This window comes from Ursus americanus, chromosome 22, assembly GCF_024610735.1.
Source record: "Ursus americanus isolate L20-20 chromosome 22, mUrsAme1.1.p, whole genome shotgun sequence".
In the NCBI taxonomy this organism is placed as follows: Eukaryota; Metazoa; Chordata; class Mammalia; order Carnivora; family Ursidae; genus Ursus; species Ursus americanus.
The window spans coordinates 3,470,963-3,493,408 of record NC_142148.1 but is presented as its reverse complement, the minus strand read 5'-3'; the positions used below and the strand labels follow the sequence as shown (position 1 = coordinate 3,493,408).

Sequence of the window (22,446 nt, the reverse complement as noted above, 5' to 3'; positions counted from 1 at the left end):
ATAAGTTCATCATAGGATGTGTAAGATTTCTACACTAAAAACTACACGGCATTATTGAGAGAAATTAAAGACCTGAATAAATGTAAAGATATACCATGTTTGTAGACTGAAATACTTACCATTGTTACAAAGTTGTTTCTCCCCATATCAAACTACAATTGTAATCATAAACCTAGCAGACTTTTTATTGCAATTGATAACTTCAAAAGACATACGGAAATACATAAGGTCTACAATTTCTAAAACAGCCTTGAAAAAACCAGAATGTTGGAAGACTTACACTCTCTGATTTCAAGACTAACTGTAAATCTACAAAAATTAAAACAGTGTGGTACTACTGGCATAAGGAATGGCAAATAGATCCATGGGATGGAGTACAGCTTCAAGAGATGAGATATGCACTGCTATCAGTCATTTGATTTTCAAATAGGGAATCAGTGAAATCCAGTGGGGAAAGCCTTTTCATCAAATAGTACTGGAAAAACTGCGTGTCCGTATGAGAAAATGAACCACAACTCCTGTATCATACTATAACCAAATGTTAATTTGAGATGGATCATAATCCCAAACATAAAAGCTAAAACCACAAAGTTTTTATAGACAAAAGAACATCTTTGTGACTTGGTTGTAAGCAAAAATTACTTAGGTCACACAAAGCAATAAGCACAATGAAAAAAGTGATCAAGTGGACTTCAAATTTAAAGACTTCTGCTCATGAAAGACACCCCTAAGAAATAAGTAAGGAAGATGCAGATGGGGAGAAGATACACACAGAACATCTATCTATCAAAGGATTGCTACCCACATATGTAAGAACTCAAAAACTTAATTAAAAAAAGACAGCCTAGTAAAAAAAGGACAAAATATTTAAATGGATACTTCACAAAGGAATATATATCAATGGCCACCAAGCAAACGCAAAAGTGCTCAACATTTCTGGTCAAGAGGAATATGCAAATTAAAACGATCACAAGATACCACATCCCCATTGAAATGACTAAACTATATCTTGGTACCAGTCTGCCAAGTTGTAGGACTTTGCCAGCAATGTTAATACAATTCCAGTTATATTAGTGCGGGAGCTAGATGTTTTTGGATCTAATCAAACTAATTGGATAAAAGGCAAGAGCCTTGAACATATTGACAAGAAAGTGATTGGTCACAGGTTTTAGACTAGATAACGAAAAGAAGTTCAGGAAGGAGTTAGGAAATTGGGGTGGGGAAATGTGGGTTCAGCAAATATTGATGATATTGAACTATCAAATTTATGAATGTAAATATATGAAAATGTTGACTTTGTTTTCATTAGTCTATTTTTTCCCCAGAGAGCATGCAACTGCTACTCATGCGATCAGAGTCAAGAGGAGAGTTAAAGAAAACACGTTTAATACCTTCAACACTGTATATTTGTACTTTATCCTCAGGCACAGTCACTGCTTCCCACTGATGATCCTGAAATTTAAAAACAGGTTTGACCATAAATAAATAACTTACTCCTGCTTTAAATCTTCTTTAAACACCAGTTTAAAAACTTAAAAGTTATACAAACAATAAAGTTATTTTTTATTAAGTATCACTAAGTAACACATTTCTTGCTCCATGAATTGTATAATATATTACATGTGTCATATTTAATCTATCCACTTTTATAAAGGAAATACTGGTATGATTTCATAGTATAATGGTATAATTTTTGTTTTTGACCAAAAAAGGAATTACTACCATTAATATTTATTAGAGGATATCCTTTTTAAAAATGTTACCAAATCCTGTCATTTATGCCTTTGAAATAGTGTGAAATCCTATGCATTCCTCAATTCCCACTTGCTGATTAACTGTCCTTAAATTCAAACACTGAATGCATATGAATAATCACTGTATTTTCCCCTTCCCCCTTCCACGGAAATGCTTTCATTGAAAATGTATATAACAGAATAAACTAATACTGAATTCACAAAAAAAGCTACGGGAAAAATTAGATACCATTCCCAAAAGATGAGATCCTAAAACCCTCCACTAATCTTGTGAGGAAAATAGATCCCCTTCTTTTGTTATTTAAGGACAATTCATTTTACAGAAATTCACCTGAATCCTCAATCTCCTCACTAACTCCCTCCACTTCTTTGCCTTACTTGAAACCAGTCCATATGCTGAGGGCACCACTACCATTATGGCATCTCCAGTTAAGGTGCTAACTCTCCCTTACCTCAAAGCCTCAGGGTTGGGAGAAAAGTGTTGCTATCCTCTTCTCTGCCCCAAAGCTTTGAGCAGATTCTTATTTTCTATGTGTAAAAACACTTGCTCCTTTGAGGCACATTCCGGATGGTTGTTAACTTCAAAGTGATGCTTCCTGGTTTATTGCCTTCCTTTTTTTTTTATATTATGGAAAATTTCATAATTTTTATTATTTTTTGTAACTTAAATTCAATTAACATGTAGTGTATTACTAGTTTCAGAGGTAGAGTTCAGTGATTCATCAGTCTTCCATAACACCCAGTGCTTGTGACATCACGTGCCCTCCTTATAGTCCATCACCCAGTTACCCCATCCCTCCACCCGCCACCTCCCCTCTAGCAACCCTCAGTTTGTTTTCTATAATTAAGAGTCTCTAATGGTTTGTCTTCCTCTCTGATTTCATCTTTTTTTTCATTTTTCCCTCTCTTCCCCTATGATCGTCTTTGTTTCTTAAATTCCACATATGTGAGATCATATGATTGTCTTCCTTTGATTGACTTATTTCGCTTAGCATAATACCCTATAGCTCCAACCACGTTGTTGCAAATGGCAAGATTTCATTTTCTGATAGCTGAGTATTCCATTGTGTGTGCATGCGTGTGTGTGTGTGTGTGTGTGTGTGTGTACACACATATACCACATCTTTATCCATTCATCTGTCAATGGACATCTGGGCTCTTTCCATAGTTTGGCTATTGCGGACATTGCTGCTATGAACACTGGGGTGAAGGTACCTCTTAGAATCACTACCTTTGTATCTTTGGGGTAAATACCACTAGTGAAATTGCTGGGTCGTAGGGTAGCTCTATTTTTAACTTCTTGAGGAACCTCCATACTGTTTTCCAGAGTGGCTGCACCAGCTTGCATTCCTACCAACAGTGTAAGAGAGTTCCCCTTTCTCTGCATCCTTGCCAACATCTGTTGTTCCCTGACTTATTAATTTTAGCCATTCTGACTGATGTGAGGTGGTATCTCATTGTGGTTTTGATTTGTATTTCCCTGATGCCAAGTGATGTGGAGCATTTTTTTTCACGTGTCTGTTGGCCATTTGCATGTTTTCTTTGGAGAAATGTCTGTTCATGTCTTCTGCCCATTTCTTGACTCTATTATTTGTTCTTCAGATGTTGAGTTTGATAAGTCCTTTACAGATTTTGGATACTAGCCCTTTATCTGATAAGACATTTGCAAATATCTTCTCCCATTCTATAGGTTCTCTTTTGGTTTTGTTGACTGTTTCCTTTGCTGTGCAAAAGCTTTTTATCTTGATGAAACCCCAGTAATTCATTTTTGCCTGTTTCACTTGCCTTTGGAGACGTGTCTAGCAAGAAGTTTCTGTGGCCAAAGTTGAAGAGGTTGCTGCCTGTGTCCTCCTCTAGGATTTTGATGGATTCCTATCTCACATTTAGGTCTTTCATCATTTTGAGTTTATTTTTGTGCATTGTGTAAGAAAATGGTCCAGTTTTGTTCTTCTGCATGTGACTCTCCAATTTTCCCAACACCCTTTGTTGAAGAGACTATCCTTTTTCCATTAGATATTCTTTCCTGCTTTGTTGAAGATTAGTTGACCATAGAGTTGAGGGTCCATTTGTGGGTTCTCTATTCTGTTCCATTGATCTATGTGTCTGTTTTTGTGCCAGTACCATGCTGTCTTGATGATTACAGCTTTGTAATAGAGTTTGAAGTCCGGAATTGTGAAGCCATCAGCTTTGGTTTTCTTTTTCAACATTCTTTTGGCTATTCAGGGTCTTTTCTGGTTCCACACAAATTTTAGGATTATTTGTTCCAGCTCTGTTAAGAGTGTTGATGGTATGTTCATAGGGATTACACTGAATGAACAGACTGTTCTGGGTAGCAAAGACATTTTAACAATATTTGTTCTTCCAATCCATGAGCATGGAAAATGTTTTTCGATTTCTTTGTGTTTTCTTCAATTTCTTTTATGAGCATCCTATAGTTTTCAGAGTCAGATCCTTCACCTCTTTGGTTAGGTTTATTCCTAGGTTTTGGGTGCAATTGTAAATGGGATTGGCTCCTTAATTTCTCTTTCTTCTGTCTCAGTGTATAGAAATACAACTGCTATCTGTGCATTGATTTTATATACCACTACTTTGCTGAAGTCCTACATGAGTTAAAGCAATTCTGGGGTGAAGTCTTTTGGGTTTTCCACATAGAGTATCACATCATCTGCAAACAGTGAGAGTCTAACTTCTTTTTTGCCGATTCAGATGACTTTTATTTCTTGTTATCTGATTGCTGAGGCTAGGACTTCTAGTACTATGTTGAACAACAGTGGTGATAGTGGACATCCCTGTCCTGTTCCTGACTTTAGGGGAAAAGCTCTCAAGTTTTCCCCATTGAGAATGATATTCACAGTGGGCTTTTCATAAATGGCTTTTATGATATTGAGGTATATTCCCTCTATCCCTACACTATGGGGAGTTTTAATCAAGAAAGAATGCTGTATTTTGTCAAATCTTTTTTTCTGCATTTACTGAGAGGATCATATGGTTGGGAGGCAACTTTAAACATTAGATTGAGTTACCAGAGAATATCTGTATAAAGAAGCAATATTTAGGGGCGCCTGGGTGGCACAGCGGTTAAGCGTCTGCCTTCGGCTCAGGGCGTGATCCTGGCATCATGGGATCGAGCCCCACATCAGGCTCCTCTGCTACGAGCCTGCTTCTTCCTCTCCCACTCCCCCTGCTTGTGTTCCCTCTCTCGCTGGCTGTCTCTCTCTCTGTCAAATAAATAAATAAAATCTTCAAAAAAAAAAAAAAAAGAAGCAATATTTATACTGAACTCTAAATGGAAAGAAACTGAGATGCAAAGATGTGGAAGTTTCTGGGCAGAAGAACCAGCAAATAGAAAGATCTGAAATGGGCAAGATCTTTGTTAAATAGAAAAAAAAAAAATGAATGTGGCTGGAACATAGTAAGCACAGAGAATGGTCTGAGATGTCAGAGAGATAGCCAGGGGCCAGATCACAAAGACCCTCATACACAATGTTAAAGAGACAAAAGAAGGGTTTTTAAGCAGCCACTACATGGAGAATGGCTTTTAGGAAAGTCAGAGAATACAGTGAGAATGTACTGCTATAGAAATCCAGGAAAGAAAGGACTGTAAATATGTGTTTTGAAGGAATCCCCCTGCATTTCTAGGTTAGTTTCTAGCACATGGCAGGCATTTAACATTTATAAATGCATTTTATACTATCCCTACCATATATCATACTATAATTGCTTATTTTCTTGTTGGAATCACCCATTAGACCAAACTGAGTGAAGGCAGGAACTACATCGATCCTATTCTATCCTCTTCTCCCAAAATTAGAGTCCATTTCTAAAGAAAACCCAGTTAAAAAATATTCCTACAAATCCTGCTAGAATAAATACACCAATAAAAACTGTCAGTGATCCTGAGAAGAAGTGCTAATATTTGGAACTCGATTTTAATTAAGCATTCTATGAAGGTGCTCTAAAATAAAAAGAATTGACAGTACGTGGAAATCCTCAGGGGCATTTGCTTAATGTCTGTCTATAGTTTACCTGGAACAAAAAGCAGGATTTTACAAGAGACAGACTAAAAAGACTAAATCCTCATTAAAATATCAGCAACCACAATGAGATAAGTAAATGCAGATCAACTCTTACTTGGATTTTTACAAAGTGACTATACATCCAGACTAAAAGTATGCCCATGGACCAAATATTAAGTGGTAGCTATTTGGAAACAATGGCTCAAGAATTCTCCTCAGGTTAAAGAGAAGTCAGTAGAAAATTTACCATCTGGTTGGAAGGTTTAAATATAGCTACAATATAGCACATAAAGAAATAAATCATTTCCAAATACTACCGTAAGAATCAATATCTCGCTATTTTCAAACAGAAGATTTTATGAATGGATAAGACCACTTGTCAGTATTTGTTAGAATATTTTTGAGTGCCTCTATATTTGAATGTTATCTTTTCTAGATTCCAGTTCATATGTTCATATGAATGTTAAATGTTATGTCATTAACGTGTAATTTATTTCTGAAAAATATTAGGTTAAAAAACTAGTATTAAAATCTAACATTAATTTTTCTGTTGCAATAAAACATCAGAAATAATCTTCACTTTGAATTAACTGAATGGGTTACCATGCTAATCAAAACTACAAGGTTAATATTGAAATCTATTAAAATAGCTGGAAAAATAAACATACAAAAATCCATGTTCTTAAATTAATACATTTAATACATACACATATACAAACATACAATAGTAGATGGAATAAAGCTTACATCATTATCTCCAGCAATGTAGAATGATAAAGTCTGGCTCCCAAGATTAAAATCTATCCAAAATTCCTCAAGTTTTTCATCTGAAGGTATTTGCAACTAATAAACATAAAAAAATTATTATATACTATGATTTTAAAAGTGACAACAGAAAATTATGACTATATTATACTCATGGTTGAGGGTTTTTTGTTTGTTTGTTTGTTTGTTTAAAGAAAAGAGGACAGCCAGAAGGTGAGGTAAGAGAAAGAGCAGATGAGTATTTAAATCAATTTAGAAACAATCAAAAGAAATGCTGCTTTAATACCTTACACAGAAATTAGCTAGCTCCAAAAAAATCACAAATATTCCAAGTAAAAAAAAAAAGATTGAAAATATTAGTTTGAACATATTAATGAATGGTAAATCAATAATGGGCTTGACTTAAAGGAAAAAAAAATTGAAGCGCAGCCTTTATATTTCAGTTATCCTTGGCTACAAATATGTCACTTCATAAAATGGCTCTTAGACACAGAATACTAGACCAGCTATATTTATGATCAAGTTATGACTATTTTTAACATTCTTGTCAACTTGTAACCTGTAACTCACTAGACCATGTATCAAAGTTCATCCAATAACTAAAACATGTTAAATTTAAAACTTACCTCATATTTACCAAGAAATGCTGATAAACAAGGAAACGTAAAGACCCTGAAATAAAAAGTATGTTGTGTTAAAAAAATGTTAATAAGCCTTCACGTTATACGCAACTAATGAATCATCGAACTTTACATCAAAAACCCGGGATGTACTGTATGGTGACTAACATAATAAAAAAATATTATTATAATAAAAAAATAAGCCTTCACACTATAATCTTGACTCACCATAGAAATCATGTCTAGGATCAAAAGGAAATCAGGTTGTGGTCCTAATGATTTAAATAAAATCATATCTCCTTCTAAACTAAAATAAGAGTTTAATGGAAATTTGTTTCTTTGGAAAAGTGTATTATTTTGAGGATACTACTCAACCTCCCATTCTGACTACAGTGACTATATCCATTTACTTTTTATGCTATTGACTAGGAGTAGAAATTCCTAATTTAGCTTATATTATTAAGATAGTGGACGCTCCCATAGGATTTACATGGGAAAAGAAGAGTAGAAGTGAATAATACAGCTAATAAAAATGACTGAATTTGCCAAATGCTTCCTTGGTCAGATACTTTTTATTATAAGTACTTAACATATAATCATCTCATTTAATTTCTACAACAAACATATAAGGTAGGTATCATTAGTATTCTTATTTTACAGCTAGGGAAACTGATGCAAGTAAGTTTAATAATTTGCCCAACATTAGAAGAGGGGAACCTATGATTCAAATCCAAATAACATGATTCCCTGCACTCAACCCTCATTCTGTCTTTGTTTCCTTAGTAAGTAAAGTAAACTTATTCATCCAATAAAGGTGTCCTGAGCATCTATAATATGGTGCCAGGCAATGAACTGCAAATACTGCTCGTTACTATCCAAAGTGATAATTACCTTTCATTCATGCCCATTCCTGAAATTAAATAACCTCAGAAAGAGGTAGAGTGCATTAATTATAAAAAAAGATAATTTGTTTGCTATATGTTTTTATTCCAGTATGTGGATGAAGGAAGTAGCTCAAGGTATACTTATACTAGATTTTTATATTCCTAAAACACTAAATTTATGATAAGGTATATGTAATTCTGAAATACAATAAACTAATTTTATTAATACTAAATAAAAATGCATGTTTCCTCTAAAAAGACAAAATAAGACCAGTGGGAGATGGTCTCAGTGTACCAGCGCAGTAACTTATTACATGGTGTTACAATAAGACATTATTTTATCCCCGTGCATTTTACATCCCAAAGACCACATAAATTTTAAAAGTTCAACACTGTGTGCTCCCTCTTGAGCTAGTTCCTTATCAGTAAATGGTTGAATACTGTATTAAGTTTACCTCCTCTTGTCTCCAAGCATGCCATTTACAAGGTTGAGAAATACTCTGCAATCCTAATTTTAAAAAAAGAGACTTTTAAAAAGCATAGTAATAAAAAAAAAAAAAGCCTGTCGTTAATTTGTTATTTTTATACTACTTACTGTTTCAAATTCAGAGTCTTTAATTCCTTTAAATGCATTAGCAATAAAATCCATTGAAAACCACTGACATGCCAGTTCTTGTCTTTGTTTTTCTGTAGTCATTCTGCACAGTGCTTCTACGATACCTACTTGTAAGTCATAATCTTGAAAAAAATTGTTAATGTATTATTGGAAATTATGAAAAATAAGTTTATAAAAGTCATTGTTTATAAGGAATTAGAACAAGCAAGAGAAAGGAACATATTAGTGTCATTCACTCATCTTTTGCCATTTTGTTCATATGGATTAAGACAGATCTTATCAGTACAGAAATGAATACAGCCCAAATAACAAGTTTACTAATGGAAGAAAGGAGTAAAACTTTTTTTTTTTTAAAAGGATATTTGAAAGAAACTCCTAAATAGTCAAAGACTCTGTCATTTCATTATTAGGGATGTGAATTGCTAAATAACTCATACGATAGCCTATAAATCACAGAAGCTTTTACTGTCGTATTACGGTTATAGTTATTCCAAAGTACTTTAACCAGTGGTTTGTTCTGTACGTCAATCACTACAAAATTTTCTCATATGAAACTTAGAAAAGATTGAGTTCTTTTAATAAACACGTTCTTTAAAAACAAATCTCTACGTCCCCAAAATATTAAACCTACTAATTCATAAAACATCATTTGAGGAATTTCTTAGGAAAAGTAATTCAAATATATTAGAAAATTAAGTTATTATTCATAAATCCACCATTAGGTAAGATTTATATTTGAGGACTCCTATTGTCATGTTTAGTTATTATTTTAGTGTCACAGATACAGATCATTTAATTACCTATTAGTCATTAAAGATTGCTTGATTGTACATAGTTTATAATTCCCTCACATAATCTCACTACATTACAATGTTAATATTATTTTGACTAAATAGGTATTATATTCTATTAATAAATTTGGAATAATTTCAAATACAACATTTTGAAAAAGGATACTTACCTCCGGCATCTAAAATCCTTTCTCCCATACTACTCCTGTAAATCAAAATAACAGATTACATACTAAACTAGTACCAATTAAAAAGCCCACATATTGGGGGAAAAAAACTTCACTAAAATTTACAATTGGCTAGTATCACAGACTTATGCAGAAAATATAGCCATAAACTGATTTAGAAATCTACAACAGTTTATCAGTTTTAATTATTAATGCAACTAATGGTTGTCTCACAGCCTTATAAAATATCCTTTAAATTCTTGACCTGAACCACTAATTAAAGCAATATAGTACAAATTATTACATGAGAATTAACATTTCTTGGTTAGAGAGTATTTTCCTGGCATCTTGAGGCATTTTGTCAAGCATAGCATTCATTTTTTTCAGAGTCTAGAAAAGAAAAAAAGATAATCCATTATATATTCAGTGGAACATTAAGTACTTACAGAAATATTCTAGGTATACAAACTTAGAAGCCTATTTTTTTTCTTAAGCACAGCACTTTATGCAGGAATGATGGAGAAGGGTGGAGGAAAGAATATAAAGTATAAAATGGTGAATACAAAAAAAAAAAACACCATGAAACAAAGGATATCAAGAACAAAACATACCATGATTCCAGTTACACTCTTTGCAATAAGACATATGTTTATTACTCATAAGAACTAAACAAGCAAAAACTATTACCTGATTTATATTTGTTCTTATGGTTATATATGTACACACATACATATACTAATACAGGTTATTTTTAGCACTTAAATACTGAGAACTCCTAATATCTGGATGGTATAATTTATTTTCATACGAGCTATATGCATACATAAACACAGATGGCTATGAAGTTTCAGTAAATATTTGGGTAACATTTATTCATCACGTCAGGCAATGAATTAAGACAACAGAAATACACTACATAATTAATTTACTACCAAGAAAAAATAATTATTCATTTTGTTGAATTGCTACTAAATTTGCTTCACTCTCTCATTTTTAGGTTTTTTTAAAAAAAATCTAACAGATGACTTTACCTCCTGCTGAATACAAATATTCACTCTTGAGTCAATAACCAGGACACAGATTCGAGGCACGAAACTTTCCACTACTTGCCTTTTACCTGAAAGTGTTAAATCATTAATAAATGTGTATTTTAAATTCTTTTAAACGGCAATCTTTTCTTATATGAGTTAATGAAAGAATGTACTAGTTCAGAGAAGGCCCACTGACTGTCTTGGGCAACAGGAAACATGAAATCCAGTCCTAGTTCTCCCATTAACTAGATACGTGGCTTTGAAAAAACACTTCAATAGATTTGACTCACCTTAACTCTGGCAAAGACATAATTTCAGATTCAGCTTCTCCTTTCAGTCCCAAGGTAGCAGGACTTTTTTCAGGTGAAATAAATATAGTTCAAAAGTGGAAATTTCTATCGTGAAGTTCTTATGAAAACTGGCCTCATTAATTTAGTCATATATCGAAAGTTCCATGACAGCCATGAACACTTCTCAATATAAAGATCTAAATATCTTGAGTTTTCTAAAGTTAACCCTATTCTCAAAGAACAAGGCTTTATCAATACTAAATACATTCAGAAGAATTTGCCACATGCCATTTCATAACGCAAATTAAAAATAGTTTTAAATAATAGCAATACAACAGAAAATATACGACTTTCCAAAGTGACTACACTGAAGGTAAAAAGGAATAAAATCACTCAATTAGGTAAAAGGATGTAATTATTTACTTAAAAAAAAACACTTGGATTACTTCATATTCACTGGTGCTTTAGGGCTGTTTTCTTCCCTAAAAACTTAAGAATTTAGGCTAGATTATTTGTCAACTGTAAAGCAATCAATGAAAAGGTAGCATTAACTACTATTGAAGTAAATGCAATTAAGCTTTTGAAACTTTTTGGCTTTGAAGGTAAATTGTTCCTTTCACCAGCCTCAATGACCAATCCTAGGTAATTCTTCTTCAACCAATAGAGATAAAATAATTTGTTGGACCGCTTGCTTGGCATAAAACAATGGCCATTCACAAGTGAGGATGAGTTGTTATGTGTTCTACATACTCAAAGTTCTATCCCATTAGATAAGAGTTGGCAAATTATGGCCCACAAACCAAATCCACCCCACTGCCCATTTTGTATGGTTTTATTATTCATCAGTAGGTATTCTACGGAAATATCTGAGTCACTGAAGCAGGAGTATCAAAGTGAATTTCATTCTATTCTCATGAACTAAGCCAATGTCAAGTACCACTGAATGGCTTCAGTAATTAGCATGGGCCACAGAGTTAATGTTTCTTAATGAATTCAACCCAAAATTACAAGGCAAGAATTGTTCTTATATTAGAAACTTGTACTTCACTAAAGTCCTTTCAATGAAAGCAAGGTTATCTGAATCACAAGTACTGCCAAACTTTATACATTTCCCAGGCTGTCAAAAATTAAAACAAGGAGTGACAACTCCATTCCCACACATATTTATAGGAGTACATTTTTTCTAAGCTCCAATTACAGGTCCTGCAGCATTTCTGGACACTGATGAAGTACAAAGGAAATTCCCATATTTCAAAATTTATTTAAATGTTCAGCTGAGGGGCTTCCACCTAGCCTTCAGATGAAAGTGATTCATTTGCAACGCAATGACATTCTAAAAGGCAAATATTAAGAATCTAATATAATTCCATAAATGCTTTCCAAGTGATGAACATGCTCAATTAAAAGTCATGCTCATGAACTGATATCAGTATTTGGCATTATCTGCATGAAAAGACATTTTCTAACGCAATTTACATAAAATCTCATTACAGATAAGCATAAAAAATGAACATTTGCAATCAATTCTGATAAGAGCAAACACTAACTCTGAGCCTTAATTAAGTGAAATGTCATCCCCTCAAAAGAGTGTTATTCTCATTAGTTGACCTATATTACAAAAACACTGTACGTATCTTGAATTGTATCAGTAAGATATCTGTGGGAATCTGTTCTCTTTCTTGTTATATAAGTACCTATATAATATTGTTGATTTCTTTTGCTTAGCCAATTATGAAGCTTAAAATGTTTACTATCTGGCCCTTTACAGAAAAAGGTTGTTGATCCCTAAATTAAATAGATTCCTAATATTAGGACAATACTCTGAGGATTGCAAAATTATACTAAAACCCTAATAGCAAGTTATTGTTTTAAAAGAAATAAAATGTTTATTATACCTTCATCATTGATGTCATGTATGACCTGAAAAAAAGTGAATATTTAATTTATAATTTATTATCTTATATTATAAACCATTATATTGTATTGATATAGTAGTAAATATTAAAATAGTATTAAAGTGACAGATCACATTTGAATTCACCATGTAATTATTTAACTTTTATTTATTAACTATTTAATTGTATTAATCAGAATAAGTGCTTTATACAATCTGAACAGACAAATCCAATCAAGTCACTAATCAATCTGTTAGGAACTTTTAGGCTCTGGACATACAGAACACAAATTCTATTTTAAATAAACACATGCTTGTAAGATTGGTTAATCAATGTGACTTTACCATCAAAAGATCAAATAAGTCTTCTATCATATTTATAACTGCCTCATCTTTTGAATTTCCTCGACTGAGAATGATCTCCTTTGATTTTTCAAACCAGGCAACCATGTAAAAAAAGAAATGTATACATTAGTTACTTTGAATTAAATTTTAATAATTTAAGAATATACTTATCTTGCATAAACAGTAAACCTAGGAATAAAGAAACATAAAAATAAAAATTCCGGTATTGTATGAAAAGAAGTTTTATGTTTTTAAACATCTTTGTTGTTTTCATTTTTTGATAACTCACTATATTTTACCAGTTTAGATGGGAATGGATGAACTAATCCTAATTCTAGGCAGAAGAACTTGATTTCCCCTTTCAAATTCCTAGTTCAGGTACATTCATTAGTAGATGAAAATAAATTATCATCATAAATTAGATTATTTTGGCATTATTACTATTTGAAAAGTTTTGGTGTTATTTTACTTTAATTAATTCACGTATTTGAGAATATACTACTTCCCAGGTACTATTCTCAGAGCTAGGTATACAGAAATAAATAAAACAAATAAAAATCAATATCCCACATTTTAACATGGGAAATAGATAATAAACGATACAAAAAGAAAAACAAATTAGACAGTAAATAGATAAAATAAAATAAGTAAAAGCCTCAGGGAGTCTTGTGGCCTTAAATTCACATGATCATCAAGGAGCCTGGTGTATAGGGTGTCCTTTTGATCTCCATCTTTGCAACATATAGCTCAGGTTACAAAAATATTTATTTTACCTAAAGTTTTATGTAAACTTCCCCAAATTTATTTTTCAACTGTTTGAACATTTTATTAGAAAACACACCTTGAATCCTATTTCCCCTCACATAAATATTACATATTCCATACTTATCTTTTGGACCAGTCCTTGTTTTATCATAGCTGTAAGTCCACCTTGCCCCAATATAGTGATATTTTTGCCACATCTTCCAAAAGAAACCAAAATGGTTGAAACTGCTTGGATATCCTTTTTATTAAGCTCCTAAAACAAAAAGTATACATTTAAACATCTGTAAATTTAAAATAGTGTGGAGCTGGCACTGTGCTAGGAGCTTTGTAATCCTCACAAATCCTCAAAGTTAGCTACTACCATCATCTCCATATTGCAAAGTACAGAAGCGTGGTTTAGAGAAGCAAGGCCTAAAGCCACCCAGCCCGTGAATAACAAACCCAGCACAAAAAATGCAGATCTGTATAAATTCAAGAAACTTTAGACTATGATACAATGAATCAGTTCCCTCCCATTCTAAAAAGCTCTACATATTTAACTAATGGAAATAAGAAATTTTTACTCAATCTTGTAGATTCATAACAAATTTTAGGTACTGGGGGAGACTGTCAATAATTACTTTTTCTCCTGTATAAAAATGCCTTACGTATAATAAATCAAGTCCAGGAGTTTGGATAATTTTGGTTTTATTTTTGAAAGCACCAAGCACTGTCCCCATAACATGAAGAATATGCTGATAGGTTTTTTAGAAAAGTTTTTCAAACTTCAAACAGGTAAACTATTTTTCCTCAGTTTAGGTAACAATAATGGTAATGCTATGTAAACACAGCTTTTTGTATGTTATATTTCGAGAAGAGTAGTCTAATATGTTATTCGGGACTATTCCGTTTTTTTAAAAGATGAGCACTTATTTATATAATTAAAAGTATGCCAAAGCCTTTTTATTCATTTTTTTCCAATGGAGTATTTCTTCTAGAAAGAGTGCAATCCCAGCCGCACTTGGCGCCGGGAAGCAGTAGCCACCTGCACTGGGGAGCAAGCGGGACTCGTGGACTGGCACCACGAGAGAGCGGACTGAGACCGTGAGCCCGGGAATGCGCGTGACCGTAGCGCTCACGTGAACCAGACTAAAACTGGGAGCTCGGGAGCACGCGCGTCCAAACTAAAAACCGGAGCTCTGGAGCGCACACTTGAACCAGACTGAAACCAGGAGCTCGGGAGTGCTTGCGCAACCAGACCTTAAACCGGAGCTCCAGAGCGCCTGCGAACCACACTGAAGCAGAGAGCTCGGAAGGGCGCGCGGGAACCGGGGGCGCTGCTGGTACTGGAAACACAAAGGACAGAGACCTGCGGGCCCTGGAAGTGAGGGCTGGGACACAGGCTGTGGGTCGCACAATGCGGGACGTTGCAGGGTTTTCGGCAGCACCGACAGAAACAGAGGTAAAAAGGCCAGGAGAGCTCAGTGGAGAGCGGACTGCAATCTCTCTGTTCTGAGACAGAGGCTGGGATACGGCCACTACTGCTCTCTCAGAAGAGCCACAGAAAACTGCCAGGGAAAGCCACCAGAGAACAAAAGCCCAGAAATACCGGTTTGCATTGTGCCCATCACCATCCCCCCTCGCAGGGGACAGGGAGACTCTACCCAAACAGGGTTGCCTGAATATCAGCGCGGCAGGCCCCTCCCCCAGAAGACAGGCTGAAAAATCAAGAAGCCCACATCCCTAAGGTCCCTATAAAACAAGTGCATACTGCCTGGGTCCCAGTCAATAATTTGGGCTCTGGGCAACCCTGCAACCTCTCCTTATCAGAATGAGAAGGAGAAATCCCCCCCAAGCAAAGAAAAGACAATGAGTCTGTGGCCTCTGCCACAGAACTGATGGATATGGATATAACCAAATTGTCAGAAATGGAGTTCAGAGTAACAATGGTCAAGATGATGTGTAGACTTGAAAAAAATATTAATGAAAATATTAACGAGAGTATAGAATCTCTAAGGGCGGAAATGAGAGCGAATCTGGCAGAAATTAAAAATGCTATGAATCAAATGCAGTCAAAACTAGAGGCTCTGACGGCCAGGGTAAATGAGGCAGAAGGATGAATTAGTGAACTGGAGGATGGGATGGTAGAAGAGAAAGTTAAAACAGAAACTTGACTCAAAAAGATCCAATCTCATGAATGTAGATTACGGGAGATTACTGACTCAATGAAACGTTCCAATGTCAGAATCATCGGCATCCCCGAGGGGGTGGAGAAAGTGAGAGGTCTAGAAGAGATATTTGAGCAAATTGTAGCTGAAAACTTCCCTAATCTAGCAAAGGAAACAAGCATTAGTGTCCAAGAGGCAGAGAGGACCCCTCCCACGGTCAATCACGACAAATCTACGTCATGTCATAGTGCATTTCGCAAGTATTAGATCCAAGGATACAGTATGAAAGCAGCCAGGGTGAAGAAATTTCTCACGTACAGAGGCAAAAATATCAGAATAACGCCAGACCTGTCTACACAGACCTGGAATGAGAGGAAGGGTTGACAGAATATTTTTAAAGCTCTATCCGAGAAAAACATGCAGCCAAGGATCCTTTATCCTAGCAAGGCTGTCATTCAGAACTGATGGAGAGATAAGGACCTTCTAGGATCGGCAGAAACTGACCAAATTCGTAACCACGAAACCAGCCCTATAGGAGATATTAAGGGGGGGGGTTCTATAAAGGTTAAAAGGCCCCAAGAATGATACAGAACAGAAATTTACAATCTATAGAAACAAAGACTTTACAGGCAACATGACATCATTAAAATCATCTCTCTCAATAATCATGCTTAATGTGAATGGCCTAAATGCTCCCATAAAACGCCACAGGGTTGCAGATTGGATAAAAAGACATGACCCATCCGTTTGCTGTCTACAAGAGACTCATCTTGAACCTAAAGATACATCCAGACTGAATGTGAAGGAATGGAAAACCATTTTTCATGCCAATGGACCTCAAAAGAAAGCTGGGGTAGCAATTCTCATATCAGACAGATTAGATTCTAAACTAAAGACTGTAGTTAGAGATACAGAAGGACACTATATTCTTCTTAAAGGATGTATCCAACAAGTGGATATGACAATTATAAATATCTATGCCCCCAACAGGGGAGCAGCAAGATACACAAGCCAACTCTTAACCAGAATAAAGAGACATATAGATAAAAATACGTTAATAGTAGGGTACCTCAACACTCCACTATCAGCAACAGACAGATCACCTAAGCAGAAAATCAACAAAGAAACAAGAGCTTTGAATGACATACTAGACCAGTTGCACCTCACAGATTATATACAGAACACTACACTCCAGAACAACAGAATACTCATTCTTTTCAAATGCTCATGGAACTTTCTCCAGAATAGACCATATACTGGGTCACAAAAGACTGAAATTATTCCCTTCATATTCTCAGACCACAATGATTTGAAATTGGAACTCAATCACAAGGAAAAATTTGGAAGAAACTCAAACACTTGGAAACTAAGAACCATCCTGCTCAAGAATGATTGGGTAAACCAGGAAATTAAAAATCAACTTAAACAATTTATGAAGACCAACGAGAATGAAAACACAATGGTCCAAAACCTATGGGACACTGCAAAGGCAGTCCTAAGGGGAAAATACATAGCCATCCAAACCTCACTCAAAAGAATAGAAAAATCCAAAATGCAGTTTTTATATTCTCACCTCAAGAAGCTGGAGCAGGAACAGAAGAACAGGCCTAACACATGCATGAGAAAGCAGCTGATCAAGATTAGAGCAGAGATCAATGAATTAGAAACCAGGAGCACAGTAGAGCAGATCAACAGAACTAGAAGCTGGTTCTTTGAAAGAATAAATAAGATCGATCAGCCACTGGCAAGACTTATTCAAAAGAATAGAGAAAGGACCTAAATTAATAAAATCATGAATGAAAGGGGAGAGGTCACAACAAACATCAATGAAATAGGAAGGATCATTAGAAACTTTTATCAACAGCTTTATGCCAATAAATTAAACAACCTGGAAGAAATGGATGCCTTCCTGGAAACCTATAAACTACCAAGACTGAAACAGGAAGAAATTGATTTTTTTTTTAAGATTTATTTATTTATTTATTTATTTATTAGAGACAGCCAGCGAGAGAGGGAACACAAGCAGGGGGAGTGGGAGAGGAAGAAGCAGGCTCCTAGTGGAGGAGCCTGATGTGGGGCTCGATCCTGAAACGCCAGGATCACGCCCTGAGCCGAAGGCAGACGCCCAACAACTGCGCCACCCAGGTGCCCTGAAAGAAATTGATTTTTTAAACAGACCGATTAATCATGAAGAGATTGAAGCAGTGATCAAAAACCTCCCAAAAAACAAGAGTCCACGGCTTGACGGACTCCCCGGGGAATTCTACCAAACATTCAAAGAAGAAATAGTACCTATTCTCCTGAAGCTGTTTCAAAAAATAGAAGGAAAACTACCAAACTCATTCTATGAGGCCAGTATTACCCTGATCCCCAAACCAGGCAAAGACCCCATCAAAAAGGAGAATTACAGACCGATATCTCTGATGAATATGGATGCCAAAATTCTCAACAAGATCCTAGCTAATAGGATCCAACAGTACATTGAAAGGATTATCCATCATGACCAAGTGGGATTCATCCCTGGGACACAAGGGTGGTTCAAGATTCACAAATCGATCAGTGTGATAGATCATATCAATAAGAAAAGAGTCAAGAACCATATGATCCTCTCAATTAATGCAGAAAAAGCATTTGACAAAATACAGCATCCTTTCCTGATTAAAACCCTTCAGAGTGTAGGGAAAGAGGGTACATTCTTCAATTTCATAAAAACCATCTACGAAAAACCTACAGCAAATATCATTCTCAATGGGGAAAAGCTGGAAGCCTTTCCCTTAAGATCAGGAACATGACAAGGATGCCCACTCTCGCCATTATTATTCAACATAGTACTAGAAGTCCTTGCAACAGCAATCAGACAACAAAAAGGGATAAAATGTATCCAAGTCGGCAAAGAAGTCAAACTGTCTCTCTTCGCAGATGACATGATACTCTATATGGAAAACCCAAAAGAATCCACCCCCAAACTACTAGAAGTTAAAGAGCAATTCAGTAATGGGGCGGGATACAAAAAAAAAAAAAAAAAAAATCAATGCTCAGAAATCAGTTGCATTTCTATACACGAACAATGAGATTAAAGAAAGAGAAATTAGGGAATCCATTCCATTTACAATAGCACCAAAAATCATATGTTATCTCGGAATTAACTTAACCAGAGACATAAAGGATCTATATTCTAGAAACTACAAATCACTCTTGAAAGACATTGAAGAAGACACAAAAAGATGGAAAAATATTCCATGCTCATGGATAGGAAGAATTAACATAGTTAAAATGTCCATGCTACCCAGAGCAATCTATTCTTTCAATGCCATCCCGATCAAAATACCAATGACATTTTTCAAAGAGCTGGAACAAACAGCCCTTAAATTTGTGTGGAACCAGAAAAGGCTCTGAATCGCCAAGGAATTGTTGAAAAGGAAAAACAAAGCTGGGGGCATCATGTTGCCGGATTTCAAGCTATACTACAAAGCTGTGATCACAAAGACAGCATGGTACTGGCACAAAAACAGACACATAGACCAATGGAACAGAATAGAGGGCCCAGAAATGGACCTTCAGCTCTTTGGACAACTAATATTTGACAAAGCAGGAAAAAACATCCAGTGGAAAAAAGACAGTCTCTTCAATAAATGGTGCTGGGAAAATTGGACAGCTACATGCAAAAGAATGAAACTTGACCACTCTCTCACATCATACACAAAGATAAACTCCAAATGGATGAAAGACCTCGATGTGAAACAGGAATCCATCAAAATCCTAGAGGAGAACATAGGCAGCAACCTCTATGACATCGGCCAAAGCAACCTTTTTCATGACACATCTCCAAAGGCAAGAGAAACTAAAGAAAAAATGAACTTGTGGGACTTTATCAAGATAAAAAGCTCTGCACAGCCAAGGAAATAGTCAAAAAAACTAAGAGGCAGCCCACAGAATGGGAGAAGATATTTGCAAATGAAACTACAGATAAAAGACTGGTATCCAAGATCTACAAAGAACTTCTCAAACTCAATACACAAGAAATAAACAAATAAAAAAATGGGCAGAAGATATGAACGGACACTTTTCCACTGAAGACATACAAATGGCTAACAGACACCTGAAAAAATGTTCATCATCATTAGCCATCAGGGAAATTCAAATCAAAACCACATTGAGATACCACCTTACACCAGTTAGAATGGCAAAAATTGATAAGGCAGGAAACAACAAATGTTGGAGAGGATGTGGAGAAAGGGGATCCCTCCTACATTGTTGGTGGGAATGCAAGTTGGTAAAGCCACTTTGGAAAACAGTGTGGAGGTCCCTTAAAAAGTTAAAAATTGAGCTACCCTATGACCCAGCAATTTCACTACTGGGTATTTACCCCAATCATATAGATGTAGTGACGAGAAGGGCCATATACAACCCAATGTTCATAGCAGCATTGTCCACAATAGCTAAATCGTGGAAAGAGCCGAGATGCCCTTCAACAGATGACTGGATTAAGAAGTTGTGGTCCATATATACAATGGAATATTACTCAGCTATCAGAAAGAAGGAATTCTCAACATATGCTGCAACATGGACGGCACTGGAGGAGATAATGCTAAGCAAAATAAGTCAAGCAGAGAAAGACAATTATCATATGGTTTTGCTCATTTATGGAACATAATAAGTAGGAAGATCGGTAGGAGAAGAAAGGGAAGAAGAAAGGGTTGGGTAAACAGAAGGGGGAATGAACCATGAGAGACTATGGACTCTGGGAAATAAACTGAGGGCTTCAGAGGGGAGGGGTGGTAGGGGAATGGGATAGGCTGGTGATGGGTATTAAGGAGGGCATGTATTGCATGGTGCACTGGGTGTTATACGCAAGTAATGAATCATGGAACTTAACAAAAACTAGGGATGTACTGTATGGTGACTAATATAATAAAAAATTATCATAAAAAAAAGAGTGCAATCCCATTTTTTAACAATCATTCAATAAAAAGGAGTATTTACCCTGCATACAAGGTCATCCACCTTGTGGAAAAACTGTTTGCTGCATTTAATCTTCACATCTTCACAAATATCAATTTGTAAAAGTGTTTTCAAGGGTTTGAAATCATTTTTTCTTAAAGCATCATCAATGCATTTTTCCAACTGCTAGAGAAATACAGTTAATGACACAGAGATTGAATCAAAACCAAAATTAGTCACCGTATGCAATCCAGTAATTCAAGAATTGTTGTCACATGAAAATTCTCAAAAGACCTTATAACAATTCACTTACTAAAAAAAAGAAAAGCTGTCCACTATTAAATGTGGAGTAACAGAGACAGAGATCAAGCTTCTTTCACAGTAGCAAGATTCTACATTGTACACACACACACACACACACACACACACACTCTAATTTTCCACTTTATATCCTTTATCGTAAAGTCATCATTATGTCGGGCCCAAAAAAGAAACCTATTAATGAAAGAAATAAACTTTATAGTAATACCTAACACCATGGATGAAAACCTAACATATCTGAATATTAATTTCTTAATGAGGTTTAAATAGTTTTTAAAAAACACATAAAGACAGATAAAAGCACTGTTTGGAAACTATATCAATATAATTTAAGAATTACATATATAATTTATATTACACATTTATAACCTTTACAAAATCCACCATCCTTACTACTAAAGTATAACATCACTAATAAGGAATTTTTATACTATAATCTGATCACCAGATTTAGTGGTAAACTGCATACATGTTAAATAGATATATTAAGCTTTTTACCAAAATGCAAGTATCTTACAATTTTAAACCCTGATATAAAAATATCCAGGCATGAATTAAACGTGAATCACTGCGTATTCTTTTCAATGTAAAAGGCATATGTAAATAATCAGCATCTTTCATAACTCATAAATAACAGATTTTGAAAGTAAATCTACTGAAAAATTGAAAGGGTAAAATTTTAAATTATTCCACTCTGACCATTTCATAAAAACAAGTAAGCTTCATTTTTCCTAAAAATATAGCACTTAACACCTATAAACGAAAGTGATTTTAGTAATTAAAATGTTTCCTTCCTTTTGGTCTAGGACTACATACCTGGAGATCTGGTCTTATGGGCATTTTGATGTAATTTTAAAACAGCAAAACAAAACAAACACCTGTAAAATAAGACATATGCTTTCAGTATCTGACAATCTATTCTGTATGTTTATCGTCCAAAATCTTAATACACCTAAATAAGCACCAGTGCTTATACCAAAGGCAATAAATAATTTCAAGTTCCTCACTGTTTATGACATTACATATGTGAATCTGGTCAAGGAAGCTTCTGGAGGAAAGCCTCAAGATCATTTATTCAAAGCCTTCTCTTTTTATAGAT

At 35.0% G+C, this 22,446-nt stretch overlaps 1 protein-coding gene across 2 annotated transcripts in view; it reads right to left on the bottom strand.

Annotated features, from left to right (window-relative positions):
• SYCP2 (synaptonemal complex protein 2) overlaps nt 1-22,446 on the bottom strand; it is an 80,438-nt gene that overhangs the window by 46,881 nt on the left and 11,111 nt on the right. For both annotated transcript variants that reach the window (XM_045795366.2, XM_045795381.2), the window contains exons 2-14: nt 22,164-22,225; nt 21,069-21,212; nt 14,063-14,191; nt 13,174-13,278; nt 12,830-12,854; nt 10,645-10,730; nt 9,918-10,003; nt 9,617-9,651; nt 8,635-8,777; nt 8,495-8,547; nt 7,162-7,207; nt 6,518-6,613; nt 1,392-1,452 (exon numbers count right to left, since the gene is read on the bottom strand). In XM_045795366.2, coding sequence (XP_045651322.2) covers nt 1,392-1,452; nt 6,518-6,613; nt 7,162-7,207; nt 8,495-8,547; nt 8,635-8,777; nt 9,617-9,651; nt 9,918-10,003; nt 10,645-10,730; nt 12,830-12,854; nt 13,174-13,278; nt 14,063-14,191; nt 21,069-21,212; nt 22,164-22,187 — 1,033 coding nt within the window. In that variant the 5' untranslated portion in view covers nt 22,188-22,225. The remainder of the gene's footprint in view (nt 1-1,391; nt 1,453-6,517; nt 6,614-7,161; nt 7,208-8,494; nt 8,548-8,634; nt 8,778-9,616; nt 9,652-9,917; nt 10,004-10,644; nt 10,731-12,829; nt 12,855-13,173; nt 13,279-14,062; nt 14,192-21,068; nt 21,213-22,163; nt 22,226-22,446) is intronic.